The sequence below is a fragment of the Microcebus murinus genome, chromosome 5, assembly GCF_040939455.1.
Source record: "Microcebus murinus isolate Inina chromosome 5, M.murinus_Inina_mat1.0, whole genome shotgun sequence".
In the NCBI taxonomy this organism is placed as follows: Eukaryota; Metazoa; Chordata; class Mammalia; order Primates; family Cheirogaleidae; genus Microcebus; species Microcebus murinus.
The window spans coordinates 12991202-13008274 of record NC_134108.1 but is presented as its reverse complement, the minus strand read 5'-3'; the positions used below and the strand labels follow the sequence as shown (position 1 = coordinate 13008274).

At 36.6% G+C, this 17073-nt stretch overlaps 1 protein-coding gene across 3 annotated transcripts; it reads right to left on the bottom strand.

Moving 5' to 3' along the window:
* Window positions 1-1588: 1588 nt before the first annotated feature.
* On the bottom strand, window positions 1589-16692 carry MTRF1L (mitochondrial translation release factor 1 like). Of its 3 annotated transcripts, XM_012748148.3 has the most exons (7): window positions 16393-16692; window positions 11420-11499; window positions 8594-8777; window positions 8022-8185; window positions 6417-6534; window positions 5031-5167; window positions 1589-4042 (listed from the first exon to the last, which is right to left on the bottom strand). In XM_012748148.3, exons 1-7 carry the CDS (start codon window positions 16649-16651, stop codon window positions 3842-3844), a joined length of 1143 nt encoding a protein of 380 aa, XP_012603602.2. In that variant the 5' UTR covers window positions 16652-16692; the 3' UTR covers window positions 1589-3841. The 3 variants fall into 3 exon arrangements, with proteins under 3 accessions (XP_012603602.2, XP_012603603.1, XP_075858969.1); XM_012748149.2 differs by lacking the exon at window positions 16393-16692 and having other exon boundaries at window positions 8594-8752; XM_076002854.1 differs by lacking the exon at window positions 1589-4042 and having other exon boundaries at window positions 5035-5266.
* Between the last annotated feature and the right edge of the window lie 381 nt (window positions 16693-17073).

Below are 17073 nucleotides of genomic sequence, written 5' to 3'. Positions count from 1 at the left end.
AAATTAAAATTCTGACTTACTTGGTAACCACATTTGGCCAGCTTTAAATACTTATCTTTAATATTTAATCACTTTTCTGCACCTCTCTTGTAGACCAATAAGGTGAGATAAATGATCACTATAAAGTACTGTGAAGATTAGCACAAGCTAGGCTGTAGAGAAAATCTGGCTAATAAATGTTGACTTAAAGAGGAAACATTATCTGACAAATACAGTTTGAATTTGCATAGTACATACGCTCATAAGAACTAAGACTACTATTGATTTTAACATATATGGAAAAAGGGTGGCAATTTTGGGAGTTAACTAAATATCTCCTAATTCTTCAGTATTTTAATCATAACTTTAAAGTAATTTTCTCTAGAAATCGTATCTTGTAACTACTATAAATTTAGTATTTCCTTATATGGAGTTCTTTTCATAGAGTTCTTAGTTTACCTCATGTTCTTAAAAAACCTCATAAGCCATTTCCACCTTTTCTCACTTATTTATCCAGCAACTAAAATGTTCTACATTTCTTCATCACGCACACTTTATTCTCTTTTGCTCTCACCACCACAAATTCTTTTATACCTGTGCGGCCCCTTGCAAACATTCCTGGGTTTCCTTCCCTCTCAGCGCCCAATTCTCTGTATTTAGTCTTCTCAGAAAAAAAACTATCTATAACCAGGATTCCCATGGAAAAAGAAACAAGTTATTTCTTTTGAATCTTTTGACAGAAGAATATTGATAAAGATTATACTGATTGAGCTTTAAGCTTATTTTCAACTATAAATTCTCAGTTCACAGGGTGAATTCATTTGTTTCATCTGTCATTTTGGGGGGAATCTAATACATCTCAGTAAAAGCATATCAGAGCATTCAAACCGGGCCTTATTTAAATAGATATTTTAGTGACAGTAATACCAAGTCACAGAAGGGGATGGAGTATTCAAACCTAGCTGAGTATTAAGCTCTGAATTCCAGTTTGCAGGAAATACTGACTTCAGGAACAAGTTAAATGACACCATAATATCTAGCCTGACCTCAAATGTAGTGCCATGAAAAGGGGGAGAGGAACAGTAGGGCTGTTCTACATTTAGCGAGGCTTAAGAAATGTTAACAACCAAATTCTGTGTGTAGTCCTTCATTGGATCCTGGTTTGAGGAAGCCAGCTGTAATATACATTTTGAGGAGAATTGAGAAAATTTATATTACTGGGCATTTGAAGATATTAGGGAATTATGTGAATTGTTAGATGATGGCATATGCTTAAGTAGAATAATACCATTTTTTAAAAATACAAGTTGAAATGTTTAAAGGTGAAGTGTCATATTTGTAATTTACTTCAAACACTAAGCAAATATGAAAACATTGAAACTTAGGTAATGAGTGTTTGTGCCAGTTAAATTTATTGTCTCAGCAACAAATTCACCTTTCATTGCCCGAGTTTGTGATATTGGAGCTGGACCTGTGTCTTAGTCATTTTGTGCAGCTGTAATAGAATACATGAGACCGACTAATTTATGAAGAACAGAAATGTATTTGTCACAGTTGTGGAGGCTGGGAAGTCCAAGATTAAGGGGCATTTGTTGTCTGGCAGGAGCAGTTTTTCTTTTTTTTTTTTGAGACAGAGTCTCTTTGTTGCCCAGGCTAGAGTGAGTGCTGTAGCATCAGCCTAGCTCACAGCAACCTCAAACACCTGGGCTCAAGCAATCCTAATGCCTCAGCCTCCCAAGTAGCTGGGACTGCAGGCATGCGCCACCATGCCCGGCTAATTTTTTCTATGTATTTTTAGTTGGCCAATTAATTTCTTTCTATTTATAGTAGAGACGGGGTCTCGCTTCTGCTCAGGCTGGTTTCGAACTCCTGGCCTCGAGCAATCTGCCTGCCTTGGCCTCCCAGAGTGCTAGGATTACAGGCGTGAGCCACCTCGCCCAGCAGGAGCAGTTTCTTGCTGCATCTTCACATGGCAGGGCAAGCTAGCAGCATGCTCCAGGAAGCCCATTTTATAAGGGTCTAAATCCTGTTCATAAAGGAGAAGCCCTCATGGCCTACTCACCTCTTACAGGCCCCACCTCTTAATACCATCACATTGGCAACACTTGATTTCAGAGGGGGCACATTCAAACCATAGCAACCTATTTAAACATTTTGCCTTTGCCAGCTAGCACCATGTTAAGCATTGTCAGTAGGGGGTGGTTTCATATTTGAAACTGGAGCAAGTTTCAAATATGAAAGGTTTTCATGTTTGCTTAATGTTTGAAGTAAATTACAAATACAGTGGCACTTTAAAATATTTCAGCTTGCATTTTCAAAATATGGTATTGTATGTAAGCATTACCATGCAGTGCTACATGGTAATGTTTAAACATTACTATGCTTCAGTAGCACTGCGGGAGGAAGGAGATTTTCTTGTTTTTCCTCTTCTATGGTACAGCTGCCTGGGGTGCTCTTGGACACTGTGATGGTTAATTTTATGTCAACTTGGCTGGGGCACAGGGTGCCCAGATAATTTGATCAAACGTTATTCTGAATGTTTCTGTGAGGGTGTTTTTGGACGAGAGTGACATTTAAATCAGTGAATTTTGAGTAAAGCAGATTGCCTTCCATGTTGGTAGGCTTCATCCAAATCAGTTGAAAGCCTGAACAGAACAAAAAGACCAGCTCCTTCCAAGCAAGAGAGAATTCCTCAACAGACTGCGTTTGGACTGGAACTGTACCATCAGCTCTCTTGGGTATCCAGCCTTCTGGCTCACATTGCAGATCTGGGACTTGTCAGCATCAATAATCACAGGAGCCAATCTTTATAATGATTCTGCTGCTTTGGTGGTTTCTGCTTCTCTGGAAAACCCTGACCAATACAAATACCTACTGAGGCTTATTGTCCAAAAAGTTTTATTCATACCCTACCAGGCTTCTTGCTTACCTGTCCTGAAAGTTTGAGGTTCTCTGCCTGCAAGACCTGATCCACCAACTTCACACCGGCTCTGCCCCAGGGTAGCCCAGGGATCCTCTCTCCATCACTGTGTAGGCTGCAGCCACACCCTCCCAAATAGGCCTAAATTCACCTTGAGGAAGGGGAACTCCTTCCAAGGGTGTTCCTTCCTTGTGTACTCTCTTTCAGTCCTAATGTATGAGTTCCTTTATCCCTCTTAATAGCTAACTGCATTATCAGTTAAAATTTCTCTATAGAAATTAATCGTATGGTTTTTCTCCTGACTGGACCCTGATATAGTATTTACTATTATATTTCATTCTATATTTGAAGTTAATAATAATAATAGAGTTAAACCCAATTTTTGATTACCCATTAAATATTTACACATAATAGGACAAAGGACTATCTTCTTTTGCCTACTCATTTACAAGGATGAATCCAAGATTGACACAGTCATGATTACAGATGGTCCCCAATTTACAGTGGTTTGACTTATGATTTTCTGACTTTACCATGGGTTTACTGGGACATAGCCCCATCTTAGGTCAGGGAGCTCCTACAGATTACAAATGTGTATCTCTTTCACATCATCATAAAGACGAAAAATTGTTAGTTAAACCACTAAGGGACTGTGTGCTATGTTGTTAGCATTAAATGAATTTGACTTAAGATATTTTCAACTTATGATGGATTTATTATTGGGAAGTAGCGCCATTGTAAATGGAGGAACATCTGTATATTGTATGTTTTTTACTAATGCATTGAGAAATATTTATGTAAATTATCTATGTCTTAAGAATATGCATATTACTCCAATTGTGTTAATTCTTGTTTTTCAAGAGAAAACTGTATTTACATATGATATGATTTGCAATAATAGAATTTTTCTAAGCTATAAAAAGTTTTTCATAACAAATCAATTTAAACTTTTTGGGAAATAATTTCTACTAAAGATTCATAATCAGCATAGTCCTTCAATGACTGTACAAGTTCATCCAGTAGATAATCTCCTTGCATAAAAGTTTCAAGATCATGTAGTGACTTGTTTATTCTGTGATCTGTGACTCGGTTCTGTGGAAAATTATATGTTCTTATTTTCTCTGACCTTCCTTTAGTTCCAACCTATATGTATAAAAAGAGATAATGAGATAGTTAGATTCAAGGCAACTTCAACGTACAGGTTTAACTTACTTGGAGATTAAGTTCTTGATTTATAACATGAATCAAAATGTAAGAAACAAGTTTTAAACATTTTGAATCCCCAAATGACATGGGAACATGATACAGAAAAAAGAACACAGGCTTTAAAATCAGACAGATTTATATTAATATTTGAATCCTGTCTTTGCCATTTCAGTGCTCTATGACTTTAGGCAATTCACTTCAACTTTAAACTTTAGTTTCCCCATCTGCAAAATACAAATATCTACTACACAGTGATGACACATTTTATCTGCCTTAATGTAGTCATCTTCAGTGGTGGGAAGGTGAATTCCCCATATTGAGAATTTTTTTTGAGACAGGGTCTTGCCTGGGCTAGAGTGCAGTGATATCATCATAGCTCACTGCAACCCCCAACTCCCAGGCTCAAGAGATCCTCCTGCCTCAGCCTCACAAGTATCTTGTATTAGAGGAGTACACCACTGCGTCTGGGTAACTTTTTAAAAATTTTTTTTAGAGATGGGGCCTTGCTATGTTGCTCAGGCTGGTCTTGAATTCTTGGCCTCAAGCAATCTTCTTGCCTTGGGTCTCCCAAAGTACCATAATTATGGGCATCAGCCACTGCATCTAGCCCATATTGAGGAATTCTTAAAAGGCTCTATAGTTATAAAATTAAAAACTAAATAGGAAGTAAGTTCAGTATGCTTTCCAACTTTGTTGCTTTTATAATTTGAAGGGATAAAAATGAAGAGTGATTCTATATCTTTTTTTAGTAACTTTAAAAATCTGACAAAAATGCCTGTGAATATAGAAAACAGGGTAGAGATCTTAAGAAAACAAGCATAGCCCTTAGATAAGGTACTTGAATGTTTTTTATTTTGACATATATAAAAACTGAGGTATCTAAAATATTTTTATTGTTTAAAAACATTTTTAAAAGTCATTTTACCTGAATCTTTCTAGCATTGTATCTTTTACTTGTTTCTTCTTCAAGATGCATGCTGTACAGTTTTGCACGTAACTTTTTCATAGCCATCTCTCTATTTTTCAGTTGAGATCTCTCTTGTTGGCATTCAGAAACAACACCTGAATAGTGTTATGAGAATTAAAGAGTTTTAATAAAAAAATTCTTCTTTATTTTTTACCAAGGAATACTCCTTTTCCTTCTTATCCTTTTTCTTCTTCCTTTATAAATAGAAAAAAACAGGACTCTAATAAAAAAACCTATAAACTTAATAACTTGTATAGTTTATCAGAAAACTGAAAATTTAAGTTTGAGCTATAGCACAAGTTATTTCCATATTGAAGGTACACACACTAAACAATAAGCATAAATCATTTAATATGGACTTTTCCCTCAGCTAGCCACTAAAATGTTTTTGAAGTAATAACTAACAAGTTAAATATCCTATTACTAGAGATAATCACTATTAATATTTTTTTCCCCATTCCTATCTACATACCCTGTATTACATAAGACATCACCAAGTTTAACAGGATTTTTCTCTATCTCAAAGAACAAATCATAGCAATCCAGCACTCCCAGCCAGTATTGGTTAATGAGAATTATGCCAATTTGAGATCACTCATAGTAAGAGATTCTTGTTTTCTTTCTAGATAACTGAGGCTTGCTATCCATATATTCTCACTCATAGTAAGAGATTCTTGTTTTCTTTCTAGATAATTGAGGCTTGCTATCCATATACTCTTTATCACATGTAAATCATTACAGCAATATTTGTAAAACACATTTATTGCTGCCTACTGCTATACTGGAGACTCTTAAGAAAGACTGAGATGAAATCTCGTTGGATTAACTATCTAGAATCAGATTCCCTGGAGGTGGGTGAATGAAATTAATGGGAAGAAACCTCTGAAATAATATGCAAAGCTCTGCATGTGTGTATGTTTCTAGGTAGGAGGTCTGGCACTTTCAGTTTTCAAAGGAGTCCGTGTTCCCCTCCCCCTGACAAAAGACTGACAACCAGTGATTTAGTGCATTTTCTGATAAAAAACCTATAATAATTACTTCACTGTGAGGATTTTTTTAAAAATAGCTAAAACTATTAAGTATAAACTTCAGAAGGCCAGCTGGAAGGACTACCCCACACCTACTCATAGTCACTAACATGGAAATTCCCTAGGTTTAGATCACTCTGTCTTCAAAATTATCCCACAAAATATTGGCTAAGGATTCTAAATAAATCAAGTATTTAATACTAATTCTTAGTTGTATACATTCCTCTGGTAATTGAGGATCTATTTCAATGGGAAATTAATCAAGTCATTCAGAAACTGATTTCTTTCTTCAGTGTTACACTGAAGAAGTACATACCTGTTGGAAGGTGAACTATCCGGACAGCACTGTCCGTCTTGTTTACATGTTGTCCTCCAGCTCCACTGGCTCGCTTAGTGTCAATTCTCAAATCTTTAGGATTAATCACCAGATTAATCTATACAGAAAAAGAAAAGTTGGGATTTTTAAAAATTACATATACCAGTTATATAAAGGCAAGAAGTACCCATTTATAAACACATGTACCGAATTCAAAAGAGATTTGTATGGTTTAAGAATAGAAAGTAGTTGGAATTTTTAAACTCTTTTCCTTTTTGGAAGAGTAGGGAATCAAAACATCACACAAGATGAAAACAAACCCATCCTAATCCTCATAAAATGAGATTCTCTTTTAAGTTTCTCTTTTCTTACCATAGGAGCAGCAGAACTTGTTAATAGCTACTGTTAGAAATGTGAATATATGAACTAATGTGAGATTCTGTAGAATTTTTCTGAATTTAAAAAGACTAGCAGAGAAAAAAAATGCTAGCTTGAGAATTATAGGAAGGGTTTATTTTGTTTAATTTCAAACATACTTGGAGGCAGAAGTGAGGCGAATGGAAATGGCAATGGCTAAGAAGTCATGGGTATAGACTCCATTCATGGATACACTGGGATCTATGTCAAGACAATGCTCTGTCCTGGTAGCCACCATCAAAAGCACTCAAGTTTAAGTAGTATTTTTTCATCAAAAACTATGAACCACTCTGACATTTCAATAACCCTGGCAGTAAGAATCCTACCATTCCCGAGGCCCTCTACGTCTCCCTACGTGACTCCCTCTTATGTTTGCTAGAAGAATTAGATGATACATGGACTTCAGTCTGCTATCTTTTCTTGAAATCGCTCTCCCTTAACTACTTACTTTCTCATCTAGGCGTCACGAAAATTTGATCTAAAGAAACCAGCAAGATGTAAAGACAGGAACTCCATAAACTCTATTACAATAGAGAGTCTAATAGGACTTTTCCCCAAAATTAATATAGAAACTCTCAAACTTCCTTCTCCTCAAAACATTCATAGTTCATTCTCAAAACAAAATCAAATATTTCCTACCACTCTTCAATAGACGGGAAATTAAGCAAAAGAACTTCTAAATTCTAAAGTAAGTTATCTTACAAATATGGATTGAGAATTTGCTTTGTGAGAATAAAGTATACTCATTATGAACACTATAACAATATATTTCTATTTTGATGTGATTGGGTTATGAAGTAGCAATTCTATTAAATAATTACCATGTTAAAATAGGATTTTTGCTATTAGTACCTTGGGAATCAGTCACACAAAAGTTATTATATTTAAATATGTTATTACTTCACCTGTAGAAATGGCCACACAGTGACTACATTAGTGGACAAAAAGTCATACACACATAGACAATGTAAGATTGGATCACTTATAAATCCTTAATTCTTATCATCTATTATAAAATTGTAGTTTTTGGACTGAGATTATAGATTATCAAAAGCAACTCAAAATACGTGAGGAAGACCAAATGATAAAGGAGATACTCAATTTAGGAAGGTCTGAGTAAACTCTGGAGGCAAGACATTGTGCTAGGCCCTGAATCCCAAGGAGAGGGAGGGGCTTATTATGCCTTACCTCAGTAGGCTGGGGTAATATTGCCACAGTCATAGTGCTAGTATGGATGCGGCCTTGCTTCTCTGTCTTTGGCACTCTTTGTACTCTGTGCACACCGCCTTCAAATTTCATATGCTTATATGCTTCTGAACCCCCAATGCTGGCAGATGCATGTCTAAGGCCACCTTGAAAATACAGGGAAAACAGAATTCCTTTTATTATTCCTGCCATTTATAAATAACTGACCATCACATCTACTATCCTGAAATATATTTGAGAGTTACAAAAGGATATAAGCACAGATTATAAAACATTAAAATAGTGTTTTACACTTAATCTTTATTACTTACAGTTATTAAATATAAAGCATTTATGGGACTAGTGAACTGATGTCAATAACACATCTAAAAGACCACTTTTAAAGACCATTAGTAAGTCAATGATTAATATTATTGAATGATTATCCATTACATTTTACAGGCCATTTCAAAATCGGTATATTTGCCTGGTCATGATCTTTCCCACCCTTTTCCTAAGACATGTATAGATAAAAATCTATACTTTATCTAAAACAAATTGACCAGTTCACTGACCTGTTTCACTTGGAAAATATTCCAGGGTTTCAAAATTCCATCTTTTAAAAGCAGCATATTGCTGATACATTTCAAATATCTCTGAAGTAAACAACATTGCCTCTTGACCCCCAACTCCTGCAGTCACCTCCAGGATCAAATCGTTTTCATCTGTTTCTTCTGAGGGAACCAAAAGTAAGATAATCTGTAAATACAAAAATATCACCCCTCCTATAATTAAGAATTATTTTAAATGTACCCTCCCTAAAGCTAAATGATTAGATTCAGGAATTTTAAATATTTAAGTTTCTTTAAGCAAATAATATTGCTGAGTACTGTTCAACCATCTTGCCAGTGAGAACCATATAATACATAACTTCCATAAAGTATTAATGTTACAGCTGTATTATAGATGCTATAAGAATCAGCTAAAACTTACAGGCTTGTTTTATTGTCTCTTGGGGTTCTTGTATGCTTTATATCAATTCTCTATTCAGTTAATAAGAATTAAGTGCTTGTTATGAGTACGACATTATACTGTGAGCAGAATGCAAAAGAAGATTCTAGTCTATCCTTATGAAATTTAAGGCCTATGGCAGAAAAACAAAAACACTCAAGATTGCATTTGTATTTAAGCTTCCTTCATATGGAATAGAAATTTGTAATTTTGAAACTGAAAAGGCCCCTAGAGATGATCTGGTCCAATTCCGTCATTTTTTTTTTTTTTTTTTTTTTTTTTTTTTTGTGGACGAGGTTCTGGGGCCCCAAGAGCGGGGCCCCGGAAGTCGCCCTAATTCCGTCATTTTACATGTAAAAGAAACTGAGGTTAACAGAGATTAAATTACTTGTTAAAGGGCAAAGTGTTAGTTACTGGCCTAGCAGGCACAAGAACTTAAATCTTTGTGCCCAGATGGGTCTTCCTCCCAATGTAATAGAATGTTTCACACCTAAGATTGTACCAATTACGGGGATCTAGAATAAAGGCTTCTTAGATTAGATCAATAAGAAAAGCTACCAACCGTTATTGGTTCTTTTAATATATGACAGGCATTCTGCTAAGCACTATACATACTTTATTCTTTTTATTTATTGTTTTAAGAAACAGGATCTCACCCAGGCTGGAGTGCAGTGGCACAATAATAGCTCACTGCAGCCTCAAACTTCTGGCCTCAAGCAATCCTCGTTCCTTGGCCTCCCACAGTGCTGGGATTACAGGCATGGGCCACTGTGCCAGACCACATTAATTCTTAAAACAATCTTGGGTAGGTACTGTTAACAGTTCTACATTAAGATGTGAAACTAAGTTAAGAGTGGTTGATCTTAATCTAGTTAATCTAGTTGGGGTTAATCTAGTTGCTCAACATTATACAACTAGAAAGTGGAAGACATGGAACTGAAACCAAGTATACCTGAGTTCTAAACTACCTGAGGTCACAGTTTACGTTGGTCAGGAGCTATACTTGTTATTACTTTTCCATCTCTCTAGCCTATGCCAATAAAATGTGATTGTTCACATCTTGAACTAACAATAGATTTTACTTTTTTGTTGGTTAGTAGCCACTGAACTGTGTGACCTTTAACACATACATCCTTCTAATTCACAAAAAATTTAGAAAATGGGTAAAAGGGTAGAAAATGGGTAAAAGTTCCACTCTATAGTGGAACTCTCCCTCTAGAGTAGATTTTAGGGACATTAATTTTTAATAATTTTCACATTTGGCTAAAGAAGAGGCAGACTCTGAAAATTAAGTATTCACTTTCTTGGCTCCTTCACTTTAACATGTTCTTTCACTTACTATCCTGAGATAACTGCTGTCAGCCTTTAATTTCTGCTTTACAGAATTAGCAAAGAGTGGTTCTAATTTCATGATTGTTCTTCATCTAATTCCTATATGTTCTCCTGCATTTCTTCTGGATGTAAACAAAAGCAATGTAATTCAATTCTTAAAATCCTAAAGGGCCTATTCTTGGTCTGGCATTCTCATAGTGCTAGAGACAAAAAATAAATATTCCTGCCCCTGAGGAGTTCGGTCTTCCATCACTCAATAACCTCTTCTACCCAGTACTTATCTCAACCCCCTTAACACATTGACTGACACACTAGAAAAACAAAAAATTCCTTCAGGCGATGGTGTTTTATTATGAAAATACAATACAGAATTGGAAACAAAATGATCCTTTCTAATTTAATGAAAAATTTATTATTTTTTATTGTTTTCTGTGTGTCAGTTATGTGCAACTTGAAAAACAGTTCACACACCTCCCAAGATGAAGACACGTGAGTTACATATGCTTCACAAAGCCCCGGACTCAAAACTAGCATGAGTTAAATATAACTCACAGGGCAGTTGTTGTGTTAAAAACCAAAAGAGGGGAGATATGCCCATATTTCATCACCTTTCCAAAAAGTGCTAGTGTGACATTTGTCTTTCTGTGAGAGCTCTCTAGTCTTTTTTTTAAAAAAATAGATTTCGGGTATACAAGTTGAATTCTATTACACGTATATATTGTACAGTGGTAAAGTCTGGGGTTTTAGTTTACTATCATCCTTTTAATATCATTAAAACAGAAACACATGAAGTATACCTTTTCTTTCTTTAAAAACCGTTTACTGATAGTGGTAATCATTTCATAGTGTATCCATATATCAAAACGCCACATCATACACCTTAAATATATAATATTAATATTTTTATTTGTCAATTACACTACAATAAAGCTGGAAAATAAAAACAACCCAGTTTATTGTAAATAGTAACAAATTATTTCTTAAGTTGTTTTTATAAAACTCTAATAAAATGCATAAGTGACTGAACGAATGCTTTATTTTTTGTACAAATACCATACCTGATGCTTCAACTGAGTTATTTCTTTTTGACACAAAGTTATTTCATTTTCTGCAAGTTTTCTTAAATCTTCATTCTTATCTAAGAAAAAAGGCAACAGTTAAGTTGTTCTTAATTAGTATTAAATTGCCAAAAGACTTACAGTTAATAGTTTTATTGTTATTATAGCTGAAGGGAAAAAAAAAGTTTTATCTTGTCCTTTTAATAAATGCCATTAATTAAAAGTAGTATTTTATGCATTTGTTTTCATAAGCATGTGGGTATAAAAAAACAAAAAACTTTTTTTCTGATGATCAAAGGATAAGGAAAATAAAAATATAGTCTAAAAATAAAGTCTATAAAAAATATAAAGAAGCTAAACCTTTCTATAATTTCACCTCTGTAGTTACATTAATAGATATGCTTTTCATTTTCCAATTTAGACTATACAATAAAAAATGAATACATTAGCTAGTTAGACAGCAGTGGAACAAAAGTTCCTACCAGTTAAACCAAAATTGAATTAAAAATTTGAAAGTTATTTATGGTCTTATTAGTAAATGTTTCATTAATATAAAATAAGTATCCACCCAAAAAACATTTATTAGACTATGCCTAATGTTTACAGAATGTTTACATGAAGTGTTCCCCTCTGGCTTTACCCCTATTTTTTCATCTTTGAATTCTCATTTTTTCCTTACAAAATTTACTTTTTCATTCCTCTACCCTATGGACAATATGCAGCCTATAGAAAGGAGGAAGGAATAGGGAAATTTTTAGCTATTACAAATCGTTCTCTATGGTGAAACTCTTTGTAACAAAGTATCAGTTTGTATGCTTATCTATTAAAAACCAACCATGCTGGGAACTGGGGATAATACAGATATAAGACCTGCCCTCAAGGCAGGATTATAGATAATTTTAGTTTCTTCATATTTTTCTAGAGGGAAAAAACTCACAAAGAATAGCAACCTAAAACACTCTGTGACCAAATATGAAAATAGTAGCATCTTGAAGGAATTTAATTTGTTTGTTTTGGGGATGGACAGAAAAAGGAAAGAAAGATTAACTCAAGGAAAATGACAATAGCAGAAACTTGAGACAAGTAATCACAGGAAGCATTGGTGGAAATTATTTTGGCAAGCGTGTGGTATAGCAGAAATTTGAATTAGGAAAAATGAATTCCAGCCCTAGCTCAACTGCTAAGGTGCTCTCTTTTTTTTTTTTTTTTTTTTTTTGAGACAGAGTCTCGCTTTGTTGCCCAGGCTAGATAGAGTGAGTGCCATGGCGTCAGCCTAGCTCACAGCAACCTCAAACTCCTGGGCTCAAGGGATCCTCCTGCCTCAGCCTCCCAAGTAGCTGGGACTACAGGCATTCGCCACCATGCCCGGCTAATTTTTTGTATATATTAGTTGGCCAATTAATTTCTTTCTATTTATAGTAGAGACGGGGGTCTCGCTCTTGCTCAGGCTGGTTTCGAACTCCTGACCTCAAGCAATCCGCCCGCCTCAGCCTCCCAGAGAGCTAGGATTATAGGCGTGAGCCACCTCGCCCGGCCCTAAGGTGCTCTCTTATAGCAACAAACTCAACTTCTCTGAGTCTCAGTTATGTCAAGAGCATAATGGAAGTTCTAAGGTGTCTTTCAGTTCTGAAATACGTTCTACAAAGCTAAGAACATTGGAACTAGAGTCTAGAAGTAATTTAATTTTAATACTATCTATTATTTAACCCATTATTCCCAAAATATTATCATTTCAACATATAAAATTAATTTTTTAATACTGAGTCTGAAATCTCTGTGTATTTTACACTTACAGCACATCTCAATTCAGACTAGCCACATACAGATAGATCCTCAACAGCCATGTGTGGCTACTAACTACCCTACTGGACCACACAGCTCTAGAGGGTTTACACTGAGGAGTAATTCATAGTAACACGTGAGTTCTTTAATTTCTCTTTCACAATCATAAATCAGCATATGTTTAGTGGGCACTTACTGCATTGCCTGCCTTCTCTTTCCCCTCTGCCTACAAAGATACAAAGATGTTTAGTTTCCCCATTCTGAAAGGGTCTTTTTCTTTTTAATCTCTGAAGTAACTGAATGTTGCCATCCCTCTTTTCTTACCAAAATTTCTGGAGATAAAATGCAATATTATTATTTTTCTGCTAACTCTAATTTAATTCTTAAGTTGTTAACAATGGATTCAATAATCATATAGACAGTGGTGATCACTTCATAATATATGCATACATCAAAACAATGCATCATCACCTTAAATATATACCATTTTTACTTGTCAATTATACTCCAATGGAACCGGAAAATAAAAATAACCCAGTTTATTCTAAATAGTAACAAATGAAAATTATTAAAATCATCAGTAACAAAACTACCAAATCTAATGACTTATTTCAGTGTGAGCTGAAAAGGCAAGCTTTACCTTTCTAAGTCAGATAGTGACAATCTTACTTCTTGAAATTTTCTTTAATTGGTTTTTACAGCTTCATTTATTTATCTGGTTCAAGGTCCTAAAGCTTTGCTTGTTCTTTCTTGATCTTTTATAGCTCTCCTCTGCCTGCTCCTCAAATACTATGTATTTTTGGCACTATTAGGCTTGTTTCTATCTTCACAAATTTTCCCTGAGTATTCTCATCTACTTCTAAGGTTTTAATTTAACATGTACTGTATATCCTGAGAGCTCTCATAGAATTATTCAGGCTCAATTTTCCTCCTAGGCCAGTAGTTTTTTTCTCCTAGACTAGTATGTATATCTTTGTCTGAACGTCCTTCTTGTAGGTATTTTGAACTTAATATAGCCATTCAATGCAAAACTCATCTTTTTCCTAAATTTGAGCCAGTGTTTATATTTTCATTTTAATTAACAGTACCACTCATGTTTTGAAGCCAGAAGCCTAAGACTTTGTCTTTCCTTCATCCTTTTCAGGACTTAAGACACCAAATCCTGTCATTCCCCAGAATATCTTGGGAGTCAGACCTGTGCCTGTTACCACCTCTCCCTTAGACTGTTTCAACAGCCTCTTCACTGGCCTTTCAGCCACCAGGGTTTCTGGAGAATACTCCAATTCATCCTCAATACTGATGCCAACATTAACTTTCCTTTTAAAAAAAAATCCTACTTCTCTGCATAAAAACATATGTTAACTTCCCATGGTCTATAAAAACAAATACAAATTCTTTGTCATGTAAGGTTCTTAATAGCCTTTCTAGCTTAAAGTTTCTATTACATTATCATCTCCCACACCTATTCTATGCTCCTGCCATATCGTATTTCCCATTTTGGTACCTTTACCTGTCTGTGCTGATCACCTCTGCCTTCAATTCCCTTCTCCTGCACAACCTGACAAACTCTTGCTTACCCTTTCAGTTCCATTTAAACACAGCATTTGCTCTTATAACACTCTGCTCTTCACTGCAAAAGTTAAACACTAATACACTTATATTTTTACTTCTTATGCATCTCTCTCCCTTACTAGGTGTTGTAAGCTCCTAAAAGTACTTCCTTAATTTTTTGTTAATTAGTCGTAAGAACTGAAGATTTGATGAATGACATTTTTCTATTGTTTAAGCTGAGTTGCATTCTGTCAGCAACAACTTTCTAATATTCTGTTAACTTCCCTATAGTTTGATTTTTAAAATAGCTAACCCTTAAATCCACTTGGATTTTAAGTCTGGCTTAAGCTATAGAAACCAATTTAATGATTCCCCAAGAGATATTTTTCCCAATACCATTTACTAATCTTTTGTTTTTTAAAAACTCTAGGAATGCTCCTTTTCTCTTAAATCACTTTAGACTATTCTTATATCTCACTTACACTACTGTGTTAGCTGCCTGTTTTTCCTTGCATCTTCAATCCCATTTCCAAGTTGGCTTCTAAAGTGCGACAAATCAAGCTTCCTAAGTGACCAAATGAATTCTGTTACTCACTCCCCAATCCAAAAGCTTCTGCTGGCTTCTTTCTGCCAACAGGATAAAAACCAACCTCTTAGACTAGTATTTGATTCCCCATACAAAATGGTTCCAACCTGCCACCCCCCATAACCTCACCTCTCTTCTTCCGAGGATGAGATCTGCAGCCCAATCCCAACTCCATTTCTTATAAACTGTGTAACCCTGAACAGAGTTATTTTACCTCTTTATGCCTCAGGTTCATCTTTTGTTGCATGGGGCTAATAGTCCCTACCTCATAGTTTGCTAAGTGAACTGGAGGTGTTGATGCATAAAGAAAACTAAGCAAAGCCCACAGTAAGGGATCAATAAAGGTTAAAATTATTATTATATCATCTAAGGGTGGGCCTTTACATCTCTGTAATGCCTTCCCAACACTTTCTTGCTTTCCTAGTTATTTATTCATACATTTATGTCTGCTCTCACTTATCAGCTGTATTATATGTACTTAATTCTGTCTCTCCATAGACTGCGACCCTCTCTAAAGCCTTGCTACCCAAAGTGTGGTACACGGACCAGCAGCTCGGAATCCCTAGGAGCTTGTAGTAATGCAGAAACCTAAGCACCAATTCTCAGATTCAGATGCGCGCCAAACACATGGGGAAACTTGCTAAAAATACATATGCCTACGTCTCAGAGTCTGAGTCCCAAGTTTGGTTTTAACAAATACTGCTCTTGATACTATTTTAGATAGTCTCCATACCACTTTGAGAAACACTGCTCTCAAGCCCCAAAACGACAGTGTATCATTTGTCCTTAGTGAGCTAAAGAGCTTCTGCCAGAGAGTATGCAAATAAGCGCCAATTTAAATTCTGTGAAAGGGAGTGAAGCAGGAGAGCCAACAGGAGAGGCTGGGATCAAAACGCACATAATAATGTGTTGACTTCTGATCCAAAACAAAACCAGCTGAAGTGAGTCATTTCAAACTCAGGTAGAGTGTGGGTATCGCCAATGGCTTAGTGGAAAAAGCAAACGAAGAGTCAAGAATCTGCTCTGACACCGCTCTCCTGGGCCTGGCCCTTACCGTGCAGCAGGTGCTCGGTCTCCTGCAGCTCCTGCTCCTTCTCGCTCAGCCGTTTGGCCACTGCCACCAACTCCGGCCTCCTGACCTGCAACTGGGCTTCAGACCCTGCCTGGCGCTCGAGGAAGGTCCGCAAAGGCCCTCCGCTCGAGAATAGTTCTTCCAGCGGCGGGCTACCGCAGCTTAGAGGCCGGCGGGCCGGACCCACAGCCGGGCGGGCCCACAGGCACCGAGCAGCAGCCCACAAGCGCCAGGGCCTCATCGCTATTCTGAGACTGCGGGGTGCGACCAGGACAGGAAGTTCCGGACAGCAAGTCTCGCGACGCCACACGGGAATCGGAAATAGGGACGAGGGAGACCAAGCCCTCTCTTGCGCACGCGCTGTGTTATGACCCGGAAGCTTTGGAGGGAACTTCCGGCTGAGGCTGAAGATGTTGCAGAAGTCCCGGAGGCCAAAAGTTGAAGTGGCCAAGCAGAGAACTCTAGGGGCTGGGCTGTTAGCCCGCAACTGCGGGAGACCTCGGGCCTCATCACACTTGCCCCGGCGGCATGTTGGGCTGGAAGGGGAAAGCAGCAAGTTGTCGCTCTGCTGGCGGCGAGGATTTGTTTCCCAAGCATTGAATGGGAGGGTTCAAGACCCTCTCTAGGGGCAGGGGTCACAGCCACCGAAGTCTGTCCCTAGTG

What these genes read in the sequence shown, in the direction of transcription:
- MTRF1L (XM_012748148.3), bottom strand. Translation starts at nt 16,651, where the DNA reads ATGAGGCCCTGGCGCTTGTGGGCTGCTGCTCGGTGCCTGTGGGCCCGC. An exon ending in ATATTTTCCAAGTGAAACAG is followed by an intron (nt 8,186 to 8,593) that starts GTCAGTGAACTG and finishes TGTATTTTCAAG; the next exon opens with GTGGCCTTAGACATGCATCT. An exon ending in ACAATGCTAGAAAGATTCAG is followed by an intron (nt 4,043 to 5,030) that starts GTAAAATGACTT and finishes TTATACATATAG; the next exon opens with GTTGGAACTAAAGGAAGGTC.